We start from the raw sequence: 16,346 nt of genomic DNA on the forward strand, positions 1-16,346 counted from the left end.
GCTTTTCACCACTTTATATACTTCTTGCAAATCCCTCCAAGCCTGCAAAGTTTCTTTTGAATAATCAGCTGACAGTCTTATGGAAACTTCTTTGTAGGTAATTATCTGTTTTTCTCTTGATGCTTTTAAGATTAAATCTTTTTTTAAATATATAATCTTTATTATATTTTTCCATTACCATTTAGTCCTCTTATAACCCCCTCTCCCCACAATTATCTTACTTTTGTCAGTGTCCGTGAGTCTTCCCTTTTCCCTCAATCCCTCCCTTCCCACTACCTGTCATCTGCTCTCCATCTATGAGTCTGTCTCTGTTTTGCTTGTTAGTTCAGTTTGTTCATTAGGTTCCACATGTGAGTGAAATCATATGCTATTTGTCTTTCTCTGACTGACTTATTTCACTTACCATAATGTTCTCCAGGTCCATCCACAGTATGGCAAAGGGTAAATTGTTCTTTTTCACGGCCAAGTAGAATTCCATTGTGTAAATGTCCCATAGTTGTTTTATCCACTCATCTATTGGTAGACACTTGGGCTGCTTCTGTAACTTGACAATTATAAATAAAGCTGCAGTGAATACTGGGATGCTTTTGTTCTTTTGAATTAGTGTTTTGGGTTCCTTCAGATATATTCTCAGAAGTGGGATCATTGGATCTAAAGGCACATCTATTTTTAATTTCTTGAGGTAACTCGCTACTGCTTTTCATAGTGGCTGTACCAGTCTGCATTCCCACCAACAGTGCAAAAGGGTTCCCCTTTCTCTACATCCTCGCCAGCACTTGTTGTTTATTGATTTATTGATGATAGTCATCTGGTAGGTGTGAGATGGTATCTCATTATTTTTTTATTTTCATTTCTCTGGTGATTTGAGACACTGAGCATCTTTTCATATGTCTATTGGCCATCTGTATGTCCTCTTTGGAGGAAGTGTATATTTAGGTCCTTTGCCCATTATTTAATTGGCTTGTTTGTTTGTTTGTTTTTTTGGCATTGGGTTTTGTAAGTACTTTATAATTTTTGGATCTTAACACCTTATCAGATGTATTAGCCAATATGTTTTCCCATTTTGTGGATTGTCTTTATTTATCTTGTTGATGATTTCCTTTGCTGTGCAAAAACGTTTTAGTTTGATGAATTCCCATTTGTTTATTTATTTTTTTTGTTTCCCTTGCCTGGGGAAATATATCTGATAAAAATTTCTATGAGCAGTGTTCAAGATTTTGCTGCCTATGTTTTCTTCTAGGATTTTTATGGTTTTGAGTCTAACATTTAAGATTTTGATCCATTTTGAATTTATTTTTGTGTGTGGTATAAGAAGGCAGTCTAGTTTCATTTTTCTGCACATATATGTCGAGTTTTCCCAACACCATTTATTGAATAAACTATCTTTAGCCTATTGTATGTGCTTGCTTCCTCTGTCAAATATTAATTGAGTATAAAGGAGTGGGTTTATTTTTGGACTTTGTATTTTGTTCCATTGATCTGCATGTGTGGTTTTATGCCAGTACCAGGCTGTTTTGATTGCTACGGCCTTGTAGTATAGTTTGATATTAGGTAGTATGAGTCTTCCAACTTTTTTCTTCTTTTTCAGGATCACTGTAGCCATGTGGGGCTTTCTGTGGTTCCATATACATTTTTTAAATATTTGTTCTAGTTCTGTGAAATAAGTCATTGGAAGATTGATAGGAATTGCATTGAATCTACAGATTGCTTTGGATAGTATGGATATTTTAATGATGTTAATCTGTCCTATCTATGAACATAGTATGTGCTTCCACTTATTTGTATCTTCAGTTTCTTTCTTTGTGTCCTATAATTTTCTGAGTACAGGTCTTTTACATCTTTGGTTAGGTTTATTCCTAGGTATTTTATCGTTTTGAAGCTATTATGAATGGGATTGTTTTGTTTATTTCCCTTTTTGTTAATTCATTATTGGCATATAAAATGCAACTGATTTATGAATATTGATTTTGCATCCTGCTACTTTGCTGAATTCATTTATCAGTTCTAGTAGTTTCTTGGTGAAGTCTTTGGGATTCTCCATGTACAATATCATATCTGCAAATAAAGACAGTTTTACTTCTTTTTTCCCCAATTTGGATGCCTTTATTTCTTCTTCTTGCCTGATTGCTGTGGCTTGGACTTCCAGTACCATGTTGAATAAGAGAGGTGAAATGGACATCCCCGTCTTGTTCTCAATCTTAAGGTGAACTCTTGTCATTTTTGCCCATTGAGTATGATGCTGGCAGTGCGTTTGTCATATACAGCCTTTATTATGTTTAGGCATGTTTTTTGTATACCCACTTTGCTGAGAGTTTTTATCATAAATAAACTCCTTTAGCTTTCCTTGTCTGGGAAGTTCCTTGTTTTCTCCTTTGATTTTAAATAATGGCCTTGTTGGGTAAAGAAGTTTTGGCTATAAGTCCTTGCTTTTCATTACCTTAAATATTTCATGTCACTCCCTTCTGGCCTGAAATGTTTCTGTTGAGAAATCAGATGATAGTCTAATTGGTGCTGCCTTGTAGGTAACTACCTGCTTTTCTCTTATAGCTGTTAGGATTCTCTCCTTATCTTTAAGCCTTTTCATTTTAATGATGATGTGTCTTGGTGTAGGCCTCTTTGGGTCCAACTTGTTTGGGACTCTCTGAACTTCTTGGACTTGTATGACTTTTTCCTTCTCCAGATTAGGGAAGTTTTCAGTTATTATTTCTTCACATAGTTCCTCAATCCCTAGCTCACTCTCTTTTCTGGTATTCCCACAATGCAGTTATTCTTACACTTCATGTTGTCCAAGGTGTTCCTTAAGTTCTCCTCATTTTTTAAAAGTCTTTTTTTCTTTTTGCTGCTCTGCCTGGTTGTTTTTTTCTATTTTGTCTTCCAAAACACTGATTCAGTCCTCTGCTTCATCTAACCTACTGTTTAGTCCCTCTAGGGCATTTTTTATATCAGATATTACATTCTTTATTTGTGACTGATCCTTTTTTATGGTTCCTATGTCTTTTTCGTGCTGTTCAGTATTGTTATAATCATTACTCTAAAATTTCTGTCTGATAAATTGCCTCCTTCCATTCATCTAGTTCTGGGAAATTCTCTTGTTCTTTCATTTAGGTTTTATTTCTTTGTCTTGCCATTTTGGCTGCTTCTTTGTATTTTCCACCTTAGATGTTAAACTAATGAAGCACCAGTCAGATCAATTGTTAATTTAAGCAATCCATCATCAGCAGTCAGGCGTAAGTACCACAGGATGGTCCAGAAGGTAGGGCTAATGCATCTCCTCAGGGTGAGGCCATTCAGAGAGGAGTGCTCTGCCTGAGAAAGATGGATCACGCAGTATGGGGAATGTCTCAGCACATGGAATTGGTGGCTCTTCCCTCAGTTCTGTCTCCAGAGCCACCAACCTCAGACTGTCCTCAAGGGTCTCTAGTCCACTCTGCCCTCCCTTTGCCAGCACCCAGGGTGAGTAGCTACAAACAAAATTTTGTGCTTTGGCCCTTTAAAAAGCTCTCTGAATCTCCAGTCTCCTCTTCCTGGGCAATAGAACCCCTGCTGCTCTTCACAGAAGATTGTTATCTGGGTTCCTTTCCTGCTCTTGTGCTATAAGCTGGGTAGCCCAGCTTGGGGTTTAAACCCCACACTTCTCAGGGGAAACCCCTGGCTGCTGAAATATCCCTCTGGAACTTCAGCTGCCACCCATACAAGCCCAGCCAGTTCTCTCAAGTCTCCTTCACACTCCCTACCAGTCATGTTGTGCTGAAGTGTCTTCTTCTTTCTGTCTGTGGTCCTAAGGCTGTTTTCCAGCTAGTGTTCAGTTGGTTATTCAAGGTGCTTTCTCTACAGTTTAGTTGTATTCCAGATTGGTCCTGGGAGGAGGTTAATGTAGATTTCACTCATTCCTCTGCCATCTTGGATGTCTTCCACTAATTAATTTTCAGATATATGGAATAATTTGATCTAATTTCAGTGTCCATATTGACATTCATTAAACAAAATAAAAATTATGTATTTATTGAGCACCTGCCATTGCAGGTATAGTTCCAGCTACTGTGAATATAGCACCAAATAAAACTAAGTCCCTGATTTCTTGTTGCTTGTATTCTAATGGAAATGGACCATGAACATATAAACCAATATGTTTTAGATACAGGGAGAGTTTCCTGGTAAACTGGATATGAACCACAGAGTAACAGAATTAATGGAGGCCGCCAAAGTCTGGCCATGACAGTTAGAAGAGGGAGCCTGTAGCCTGGTTTGGACAGGCTAGGTTTGCCCGGTCAACATCCAAGTGGAAAGGGACATAGGAGTTCAAGGAAAGGTCTAGGATGGAAGTGTAGATTTGCTAACTGTAAGTCTGCTAGTTTGTGGGTAGTGCGTAAAGCCAGATGCACTGTGGAATGAATTGAGATGGGAGATAACAGTCCTGAGGCTCACTGTCATTTAAAGTTGGAGGTTGAGGACACAGAAGGATTCCAGGATAGCACACCATGATGGAGGAGACTTAGGAGAGACTGGAGTTGTGGCTGTGAGGATAAAAAGTGTCTGTAGGTCTCAAAGGAGGGAGTGGTAGATGTGACCCCATTGGTGACAAAGTAGAATAAGAACCGGATTGAAAATTATCCATTCTTTGCTTATTTCTGGCATCACAGGTGATCTTAAGGAGGCCAGTTTGGGGAAGTTGTGGACTTGGAAGCCTTGTTGGATTGGGTTCCAGAGAGCTGAAAGAGGGAACAAGGAGGCGATGGGTGTGAACAATTCTTAAGGATTTTACTGTAAAAGAGAAATGAGGTGGCTGCAGGAAGATGAGAGATGAAGGGGGAAAGTCATTGTTTTTGTATGTTGAGAGAGGCAGCATTACCACAGTCTGTGCACTAAGAGCAGTGGTCCAGTAGAGAGCATGGTAAGTGGTGGCACAGGGGAGGAAAGGTGTCAGCTGGCTCTTGCTGCTGACGAGATACCACAGGCAGGGTGGCTCAGGCAGCAGAATTTACTTGTCCTAGTTCTGTAAGATGGACGGCTGACATCTCAGCATGCATGGGTTCTGGGTCGAGCCCTCTTCCTGGGTTCGCACACAGCTGCTGCCTTGCCGTGTCCTCACATACAGAGAGCAAGGGAGAGCAAGCTGTCTGGTCTCTTCTCCTGAGAGTAAGTAATCCCATCATGAGTCTGCCTCCTGTGACCCCATCTAACCCTAATCATCCCCTAAAGGCCCCATCTCCTAATACCATCACATGGGGAGTTAGTGGTCTCACACATGATTCGGTGGGGATGAGGGGCACCATTCAATTTGTGGGGAAGAGAAAACTGCAAGTAAAAAAGAATGTTCTGAAAAGAGTTCCAGTGTATGGCTATTTTACTGATGATGGACAATGACTTCAGAGAGCATAATGGGTGGGTTTAGGGAGCAGGGAAGGGCTTGAGATTGGATCAGACTAGGGGAAGATGCAGAGCCAAATGGGAATCGTTTTCTGGGTAGACAGAATATTCTAGAAGTGTTGGGTTTCTGGTGACTGAGGTGATTGAAGATACAGAGCATGATGGGATGCTCCATCCTATCATACAGATTCATGATAGGAAGACCTATTGGTCTTCCATGGGGAGGTAGAAAATTCCTGGAAATTATAGCCTCCTGTGTTGGGGAGAGAAGGGGGCCTCCCTCCCAGGGACATAGTGGGAGGAGGGAGCACCTTTTCTCCAGGGCATTGCCCAGGGGAGGTCAGCCTTGTGTTAAGAATCTAGATAAAGGTAGAGGTCAGTTTGGGCCAAAGCAATAGAGTTCTCCACCTGGTCAAGTGCCCGATTATTACTGTTTATTTATTAAAGTGTTTGCAACTAATAACAAAAGGAGAGATGAATGCTTATCATAGATCATCTTTCATTGAGTGCATTAGATGCCATGGAAACAAAATGAAAACACCCCCTTTCAAGGGTAAATAACTTGAAAAAGTTACATGCCTTGTCTTCTTTTCAAAGCATCTCCTGCTTTTCTCTGGCTTCATTAGAAGGTTATGTCTGTACTAAAGAGAACACTGCCGTGGTTCCTGTCTTCTCATACAAGCACATCTTCCCGATTTCCAGTTATTGATGACACTTGATCATGGTTGACACAGTATACACTTCTGGTATGGAGACCAGGCCTGATAGAATTCTGGGAAAAGAAGGCCAGGCCTGATAGAATTCTGGGAAAAGAATCCAAACCCCAAACTCCTTCAGCCGAGGAGGGAGGTCTTAATGAACATTCTCCATTGAACTTTGGTTCCAACACTTAAAAACTGGGCTTGTCTTGCTCTGAGATTCACTGGGCCTCCTGTCATACTGACAAGGCCAGATACTGAAGTCTGAATCTTTCCTCATTTTATTCCTTTTGAAATTTTCCACATAAGATCTCATTCATGAACAAAACCCTATTGATAAAGTGCTAAGTAAAAAAAAAATTTAACCATTTTACTTTTTTAAAAAGTCTTCATAAAATTAGCTCCACACCATCTGTTTTTGAAGTTGAAAAGAAGAAATCTTTTAGGCCACGAGGGCTTTTGATGGTCCTGGTTTTTGTAAAAAGCCAATTATTATAACCATGGCCCTTGGACAGACTGCAAAGCAAGGTCTGTTGGAACAGTGAACTCATGCAGGAAGGCTCCTTTTCATCCATAGTCTTTTTCTTACCCTTCAAGAGAATGAATATTCTCCTTCATGTATCCTTGTGGGCCAGTTTGTCCCTAAGAGTCTGCCCAGAGAGGCCTCTCCCCCTGGTCACTAGAATTCAACACACTATAAACCTTTAAAGTTGGGAATCTATTGACTTTGCATTAAATTAGGACGCAGTTGAGGTTGGAAATTATCTAAACTACTTTTGGGAAGAGAAGTTTTCACAAGGGCAGGAAATTATAGAATAACATGATTTCATGAACTGAACAGAAAAAAAATTCCCATTGATTTACAATACACTTCGAGTGTTGACACTCATGGGGTAGCTCCTGTGCATCGTATGCTATTACAGTGTGTACTCCTCACCCCGATAGCAGCACTTGCATTCTTTTCTCCTCTTTGTCTCTTCCTCCCTGTGATTGTTCCTATCCTCTTCCCCAAACCCTGTTCCCCTCGCCATTTTCTGAACGAACTCTTGTACCTGGTGGAGCAGAGGTGGGAGAGCAGAGGAGCTCCGCCGGATGCCGCAGCGGAGCACACTCAGATCGCTCCCTCAGAGGCCGGGAAGATGAGTGCTCCCTGGGTTTGATCTTAGGTCCGTGGTGCCCTTCCCCACAGCGTCTTTGTGTGGCAGCTGGAGAGGAAACTGGATTTGGATGTGTTGAGAATTGAAATGAAGATGAATAATTTGAAAGTATGCATCATTTTCACGAGCTATTCGGTTCTAAAAAGGAAGCAGTAATAAGAAAGTCAAGGAGCTTCTAAGGAAAGTTATTTTGCAAAGGTGCAAGACAGATACAAACATGTGCCGATACTCATAGAAAGGCCACAGCACAGGAGAGTTTGTTTAATGGGTGGAGGAGGGCTGCATTGATATTAATAAGAGAGCAGCCTTCAAATGTTTTGTTGTGCCAAATTATTACCTCCCTTATTTCTCATAATTGCCTTATTATAGAAAAGGAAAATCTTTTCCACTACTCTCTCAAATTCAGGGGCTGGGGCCTACAAATTAAACTGACAAAAGACAGATGGACAGGAAAGTGTTTATTTTGAATATACACAGACCTCACAGAAAAGAAGGGAAAGATTTTTACATACCATTTTAACAAAAGGCAATAAATTACGGAGAGGTGATAAAGCAAAGGAAAAGGGGTTTGAGCTTCTAGGGCTGGTATTGCAGGAAGGTAAATATATAGGGAAGACTAAGGGAAGATAAGGGTTCTTTTCCTAAGGTTTGTGCAGAGTCATTTCTGTGCCGTCTTTCTGTCTCCAGTGACAAGGGTTGCACTCTTTCTGGATGGGAGAGAAGGGACGGAAGGACACCTTCACAGGGGGAAATGTATGCCCTGCTTCTAGGCAGAAAGGGGGAGGGCGGAGAGTTCTTCTCTGTCGCTGTCTCTCGCTTGCTTTCGTTGCAAAATAACCCAACATCAAAGTGGCGTGTTTTGAAGTGTCATGTTCTGATCCCCTTCATTATGAACCAGATAAACGGCAATGCCTCCATTATACAGAGGAGGTAATCCAATCAAGTATCTTCCCTAAGGACTCATAGCTTCTGTGAGATGGAACTGGAATTTGATCTGGTGTCTGTACAATTACGAAGGTTATTGCCTTTCTGCTATAACACGCTGTGGGTGCTTCTGTATAGAAGTATGGTCTCAACGAACATCTTGTGAACTCCAAGAAACCAAGTGAGTCATGGTTCTAACATGAAGTGTGTCCTGTTCATTGGAGGCAGGGCCCATGCTCCACATTCTGACTGAGAGCGTAATGAACTGAGTTCTGATGTTTTACGAGGTGCAGTCATTCAGTCTAACTCTGGATATTAATAACAGCTGTCAACTCAGTTATTGTCGTGGACATAACTGTAATACACTAAGATGCCATGTACACAAAAATTAGCTTATACTCCCAAAGTTTCATGGGAAGCTTGTTGAATTCAGAGATGAATGATGGGACATTGAGAAAAGTCATGGGAAAATTATTCAATATTGATGCTTTTTCACAATTTAATTGCTGCCTGCTTCCAGACTGAATTGAACTCTGGAAGGCATTTTCTTTTCACAGCCACAAAATGCATTTCAATATACAGCAAATAACAGGTAGCTGCTCTGGGGTTTTCTCAGTGAAACACAATGAAAAGAGTCAGTTGAATCTTTATTGTCTGCTGATAAATGCTTTGCACATTATTTCAGCCAGTTCTAATTGGATTTATTTTTAAACTCGGTCTCTGTAAATTGTCCTGACAGTAAACAATAAAATCGGATGATTATTCTAATGCAGAAAACATAAGTATACCAAAACTGCATGTTCTGCCTCATCCTGGCCTTTTAGTGCCTTGGCTGAACTGGGAACATAGCAAAATGCTACTCAAGGAAAGAAAAGGCAGCTGCCACGCTGACTGCATAGTATAAAATGTTTTCAGGTCAAATCCTCAGTTATAGTACGAGAAAGCTGTATTATTTTTCAGAATTGAATCAGGGTATAAACTATGCCAGTTACATTCTGGAACACATCGGAAACATGAAGATTCTTCTAACATACTTGCATCTCCTTTGCCACTGATGCTGTGCTGGTCTCCAAAAAACAGCAGGTGCTTCGGCAACCATGCCAGCGTCCCATCTCAGTAAGATACTCATATCACTCTTTCAATGGCATTTTGCTCTGAAACCTGAGATGTGAGCTCGGTGCCTGGCTTCCTCCCCTTCTGGACTGGGAGAGACCTGAGGAGCGGCAGGTACTGAGTCGCATTCTGCGTATGCTCCCAGGGCTGGCACGGGGCAGATCCTGACCAAGGGACACTTCATGGTGGGTCTCGCGTTCCTCTGCGCATGGCACTGCGCCTTCGCGTTCTTTCAGTTCTCTATCCAAATGACAGCAACTCGTGAACATGCTGGAACTTGTTAATAATGTTCACTGTGAATGGTGATCTGCTCATGGAAAAGTGAGGGCCCTAAATTCCTTGTCCTTTTTCATCTGAGAAACACATCAAGATTGACAGGGACAGGCCATCTCCTCAGAGCACGTGGTTGGCACTTTCAGAGAGGAGTGTCTCGTCCTTCTGGGGGTGTTGCTGTCGGCAAAGACCACATCCTTATTTTCTCTGATTTGCGATTTGGGGACGAAGGGGTCATTGGAGGAAGTAGGATGGTGTTGGATGTTCCATACTTCCTTTTGAAATTACCATCTCTGAGAGAATTGTCCTGGTATTAAATAGCCATAAATTGGGGCAGCACCAGGTGGCTTTCACGTAATTGTTGCCCTCCTCACACGTATCTGAGGTCTGTCCATGAACCTGTCGTCTCTGTCTTATTGACGCCTTTTGAAAATGGACTTTTAAGAATAAAATGAAATTCTCAATAGCCAGTCCTACTGAAGAGTAACCCTGTTGAAGAATGGCCAGTGGCTCTTCAGAAGCCATAGGCGTGGGTCCACAGGAGCTGAGCCAGGCTGTCGAGGACAGGGCATTGTGGACATCACTCATTTGTAGGGTTACCAGGTGTCAGAGCCAACTCAATGACATGTAACACACACACACACACACACGCACGCACGCACACACACACACACTGGAAGAAATGGTTCAGTTTTCCACAACCAGAAATGTTAGTGAGAGTCCTCCATCCCCACTCATCAACAGGGGGATTGGATTGTACCACCTGCTTTCTCCCATTGATGGTCAGCCTGCACAGCTCCTTCCTAATGTCTTCACAGCCCTTTACCAAAGGAATGTAGGGCAAATGATTCTTACATCAGCTGGGTGGTTTTCAAAGCATCCCTGTGTGAGCAGGAATGGGTATGATACAAATTCATTGTGGTTCTTTTTTCCCCAACAGGTTCTTAGCATGATAATCAACGCAGCTTATAAGCCTGGGAGGGTATTGAGGGAATTACAACTGGTGGAAGATCCACACTGGAACTTTCAGGAGGAAACCCTGAAGGCAAAGTAAGTGTTTTCAATTCTGGGAAACAAGGGTTCTTGTGATAGTTGGCCAACTCCAAGGAAACTTGTTGTTCCTCCTTTTGACAGAGAAATGGAAGCAGGAGGAAAGGCGCCATTCTGCAGTTCTGTGTGCTGCACAGGGAATATTGGCATTTTGCCCCAGAGTTGCCTGGAGCTATAGGATTCCTGACATGAACTAGAGGGTTGCTCAAATAATACTTAGTGTTAGACATTCAGAATGAACACTGTGTTCAGGCCCAAGAGATTATTTTATCAAAAGGGGACATTGTTATAAAAAGAAGATATCACTTATCTATATTATACATTATTCATTAGCAGCTCTTACTTAATACTTGATACTATAGAGGGTTTAATTAAGCCAGATCCAAACACTCTTTACTCTGAGAGTTGATAGTTGTTAAAAGATAACAAGAACCAGTACCTCTGTTTGGTTTTAGTGAATGGGCTGCAGGTTAACATGTAGTTGCTCATTTGTTCCTTTATTTGGAAATGGGCTAATTGGAAAAGTGCTGGTTTTATTTTGCTTTAAGTTTCTTGAACTCTGAAACTGAGAGTACCAATTGGGTCAGTAGGCTTGAACTCTGTTGCTTAGGAAACAGATAGGAAAAGATCCATTTCTCTAGATAAATTTATGTTTAATAATTGTTTTGGTGTTCTAAGAGGGCTTTTAATATTTAGTTAGGCTTTTCAAATGGAATAGATCTTGTCAGCTTCTTGTATAAGTGAACTAACATATCATTTAGATTTAACATTTGGGAAATGATGCTATTGGAAAGAGTGAACCACTTTTCTATGTATCTACAAAGTTCTTTAAAGAAAGTACTTATTCATAGTGAAAATTGAGGAATGTTAAGTAATTTGTATGAGCGATAATTACTTACTCTGTAATTCACTTACACTGGTACTGAGTATAGTTGTTGAGATACTGCAATTTTCTTCAAATTTTTGCCAGTTATCCAACCAGTGTTCTCTAGTGTCTTTTTTGAATATCTGTATGATTTTAGATTCAGTAAAAGTCATTTGTAGTCTATTGATAGTCTACCAAATCACAAAAGTTAAAGGGAATATATGAGAAGGGAGCCCCCCAAATCCAGAATTATCTTCTGGAGAGCAGGTTCCTTGTAGCACAGGCTTCCCCGACTAGGTGAGTGTTCTAGGAACCCATCTGTATCAGTGTACCAGCTGGTGTTGTAAGAGCCTGCATTTGACATCAGTGAATTATTTTTGAAGATTCTTTCCACACGTTTCATGGTGGGTGATTTACCAGTGCACCTGCCCATACCGTGCTGAGTGTTCAGTAATTTTTGATCAAAAACAACATGATCCTCGTGCCCCACTGTTCCTATTCACCTGATCTTATCCCCAAGCTACCTTTTTCGTTTCCCTGGATAAATAAAGTCCTCAAAGGGAAATGTTTTGCCCATGTGGAAGAGGTGAAACAAGAAAAAATGGCAGAAGCACTAAAAGGCACCAACATCAGTGAGTTCAGAAACTGTTTTGAGCAGTGGGAAAAACATCTCAATGGGTGTATTGTATCAAATGGAGAGTACTTTGAAGTGAGTGAAATTTAAACGTGTAAGAATAAATGCACAATGTTTATACATAAATCCTGTTTTGGGTCCCCCCTCACAAATAAATAAGTAGAATATTCACTTGTAGAAATGATATACTAATGAAAGAGGGCACCATTTCTCATCCTTCATTTCTTTCCCAAGAAATATTTAAATGAGCTTCACATGTAGCCCAGAAAAATACAAAACAAGTTTTTTTTCTATGTAATATTCTATATATGTCTACTTTATTTAAGAGAGTGATCATCAGCAATAATAAAACACTTTTATTGTAAAGGTCGGTACATCATAGTAATGGTGGCAGAAAACCTGCGCAAGTATTTATACAGAAACCCTTGTTAATTCTTATTTAAAAAATGTTCTCTATCATTTAGTACCCCTGAAATATTTCTAATGGATTTGGAAATAGTGAAGCTAAACATAACTTAAATTCCATTAAAATCTCCCATGCTTCTAAGCAAGCCAGAAACTTGCTCCGGATCCCAAAGCGCAGGGGGCGTTCACTGTGCAGAGTTTGCACTCGCTCCCCTGTTCCCGGTGCGGTCAGAACGGGCGGGCTGCGGCCCTGCCCTCTGGTGCTGTAAAGGCAGCGTAGGGCCTGTCATATCAGATGTGACAGTGGGCTCCTGAGCAACGTCTTACACAGCAACTCAGGCGAAAACATCTGTCTGAACTGGCTTTCATGTGTGCGGGATCACAGCGGCCTCTCACAGCACCTGCTAATGGTGACAGATTTACAGTCAGCAGGAGCGTGCCTGCCCTGCTACTGCGTCTTGAGTCGTCGCTCTCCTCCTGATGTAAAACTACAACTTTTTAGATCTTGACAACTCTGCTATGTCTTTGGTGCAAATGGGAGGAGAGAGAGCTCGCTTCTGCCCATTGAACTTAAAGGCTGATGTGGTTTCTGTCATGAATAAATTAACTCAGCAAGGGAAGACCTGCTGCATTTAAGGCCTTCGGCTGTCTTAGTTGAGGTCGTGGATTTATAACAGTACAAAGTGTTTTCAGGGAGAAAGGGCATAAGATCTGCCCCCCGCCCCCCAGGCTCTGTGAATGCTGTCACTGAGCATCTGGAGGTTCTGATGGGTTTTCCTTCTAAGGAGTAAAGACCCATTTACTGGACAGAGTGAAGGCACCATTGAGAAGGTGTGACTTGTAAGTAGAGGAAAAATAACACTGTCACCTTCAGTTGTTCCTCAGTGTTTTTATTCTTTTCTGTTTACCCAACAATTAGAGTGTTGTGCTAACGCGGTCTGTGGTAATATTTGAGCGTCATGTAAGGAGTCTGTCATAGGATGCCTTCAACGTGTATGAAAGGCAAAACCACAGTGGCCGCAGTGCCAGAGCGGGGCTGGGTCGTGCTGGAGTCCCTTCAGCTGTTCAGGCAGAGAAAGTTCTTTCTCTCTGATGAACTAAAGTGTACTAAATTGACCTGGTTATTTTGGATTTCACTAGGAGGAATTTAGGCTCTACGTAGTAGGAATGAAAAGAAATTCTAACTCTGTGCATCTAGGGACATTTAAATATGTTTTCCAACATGTCACAGAACCTTCTCGAGAGGGGAAGGGGAACTTGTCTTTGAATGGCTTTTGTGATCATCTTTTAAAAAGCCAGGTGCAGGCTTAATAGATTTCCCCAGTCATTTCTTACAGTAATTCATAATATTTAAAGAGGATATATGCTGATATAATTTCAGGTGAATTAGAAAGCTTCATTATCAGCTAGGCAGAAGTGAGAACATAGTCAGATCTTTACTTTTAGGTGAGTCATTCTAAACTGTATGGAAAAAAATGTTTTGGTCTCTTATTTTTCATAAGCACTGGCCCATTTTGTATGTGTTTTTATTTATTTTACTTTTGGGGGCCTTTTATTCATGCCTATATTCTCTGAAGAATAAGATGTAATATTTGGCTCTAAGGAGATTTACGTGAAAAAAAATTCCTTAAACTGAAAGACTTTTTGCTGAAAAAGATTTTGTTTCTTCATTTGTTAATTTTTACCTTGCTCGGATGTGTGCAGTTTGCCTTCCTGAAAATGTATACTGTACGCATTACACGAAGCAGGCAGGTGAACCAGTATGTGAATAAAGACTGAATTTCTGTATGTGTACTCAGATTCATCAGATTATGGGTCGTGGTGTTTCTGGTTCAAACACAGAGCAGTTTGGGATGTTCCGAGTTAGGCACGGTCTTCCTAAAATAAACACACATCCCATGGATTGCGCAGAGCTCTCATTACTTGAAATGCAGGGATCAAGAAAGAAGAGAGAAATTTCTGAGGAGTTGAGTATCAGAAGACTGAAAACCAGTGAGTAAACCAACATATTGACCCCAGTTCAGATGATATGACCAGTGCAATTTTGAAAGAAATCAGAAGAGAAGATTGATTTTCTCACAACTTGTGAAGCTTCTCTATTCCTGCAGTTATCAAGGTTATCACCGTTTCCCTTTTAATTCTTCCTGTAATACACAAGGATGTGGATTCCGTCTGACAGCCTGGGACCTTCCTGTTCCCCGTTCTCACACCCCTCTCACTACTACTCACAAGATCTGTGAAAAGGTCCTCATGGGAGTCAGTTTGAGGATGAATGATGAACCTTGGGCCAAGAGGAAGTCATCCTACTCGGACCGCGGTGGTTATGTGTGGGCCAATAGGCCAGTGTCAGTCTTTTTACTCCGAATTTCTTTTGACTGAAAATCCATTTTGATTTTTCTCAACTCTTGACTGAAAGACGAGAGACCCCTTTTCCCAGCACTCTTGCTTCTCTGTCTTCATTTGTCTTTCTCCATCCTGCCATGTGTACTCACACGTGGAAATAAATCTCTGCTTTGGTTGGTCAAGAGATATTGGAAGGCCACTCACACTTCCTTATTAATGTCAAGGAAGAAAAACTTTTTCTCTACCTCTTATGTTCAGTATCTGGGAGTTTGCAAATTAAACTGCCAGAAGACAGATTAGCAAGAGAAAAAAGCAGTTTACTTGCAGGTGCAGTGTTTATACCTGCAGGAGAGCTCCGTGATGAGTGATTCAGAGGGGCAGTTAGAATTTGGAATTTACACCGAAGTTATAGCGAACTTAGCAGCGGGGGGGTTGTCGGGGTGGGAGGATGCAGGAAAGGCCTCTAGGGGAAGAAAGAGATGGATTTCTTTAGGAAAGACACCTGATTTTTTAGGAGAACAAGTGAGTGATAAGAAAGTTTGTGATAATGTTTGTTTATGCGGTACAAGCCTTCTTTCTGTTTTGGCCATCAAACTCCCCTTCGTGAGGATTTGTGGTAGATTTACTCTTGTGTCTCTCTCCTGTGATTAGAAGCTGCCTCAAATAGGGAATGTATGGAAGCCTTCATTTCTCAGAAGTTTCTGCTTCCATCAGATCATGGAAGCTCCGGAAAACCTACTTTCTGCATCTGTTGAGGCTCAAATGTCTTCATCTTAAAATAATCTTTATATTCACTCTGGGGTTCTGAGTGAGTCCCCACACTGGCAGCCAGGGAGAATATCCCCCCTCTGTCTGTTGGTCTCTGACTTCCTAAACGGTTTCCAAGTGTGCGTCCAAGACTGGAGTCACCCCAGCGTCTCCCGTTGTGCTCCAACTCAGGGTCTTTCACTACTTGCTTCCTTCCTTCTTTCTGAGATTACTTACAATGCCAAGGAGTTTTGTGCTATGTAATAACCTGTTTGTCTCTTTCAACATTTTTCTCTTTTTTCACAAAACTTGTGAAAAACAATCTTATCTTTGTGTTTACAATAGCTTTGCTGGGCCATTTAATAAATTGTATGGCTCGGTATTTTTCTCTCCAGGTTCGCAACGAGAGGATAAAGGGAAAGGCATTATCCGATGCTTTTGAACTTTCTCCTCACATATCCTGCCTACAGGATTATGTCGTTGGAATACAGCTTTTAAGCCTTTTGTGGTAGGGAAAGCCACAGAACAGATTCTTCTTTTCCTTTGTGGTAAAAAGAGTAGTGCGGTGACGAGGACCACGGCTCCCCCGCTCCCCAGATGCCTTGAATGCCGCTGAAGATGCCGGCTGTCCTCCCACTCCTGCGTGTCTGTCGGGGGGCCACTGACACCTGGCCATTCCTTCTGTCTCAGAAGGTTATGTGATGATCCCATGGGGCGGAGTCCTTAAGAAAATAGAAATGGCAGTATTAATTCAGCCCCATCTTTGGTCT

The 16,346-nt window shown here is 41.3% G+C and overlaps 1 protein-coding gene across 9 annotated transcripts in view; it reads left to right on the plus strand.

Annotated features, from left to right (window-relative positions):
- The window catches only part of SFMBT2 (Scm like with four mbt domains 2), a 213,687-nt gene that overhangs the window by 184,657 nt on the left and 12,684 nt on the right, over window positions 1-16,346 (plus strand). For all 9 annotated transcript variants that reach the window (XM_037065974.1, XM_037065977.1, XM_037065973.1 and 6 more), the window contains one exon: window positions 10,473-10,582. In XM_037065974.1, coding sequence (XP_036921869.1) covers window positions 10,473-10,582 — 110 coding nt within the window. The remainder of the gene's footprint in view (window positions 1-10,472; window positions 10,583-16,346) is intronic.

The sequence above is a fragment of the Sturnira hondurensis genome, unplaced genomic scaffold, assembly GCF_014824575.4.
Source record: "Sturnira hondurensis isolate 20B ecotype Veracruz unplaced genomic scaffold, ASM1482457v3 Scaffold0016284, whole genome shotgun sequence".
Classification (NCBI taxonomy): domain Eukaryota; kingdom Metazoa; phylum Chordata; class Mammalia; order Chiroptera; family Phyllostomidae; genus Sturnira; species Sturnira hondurensis.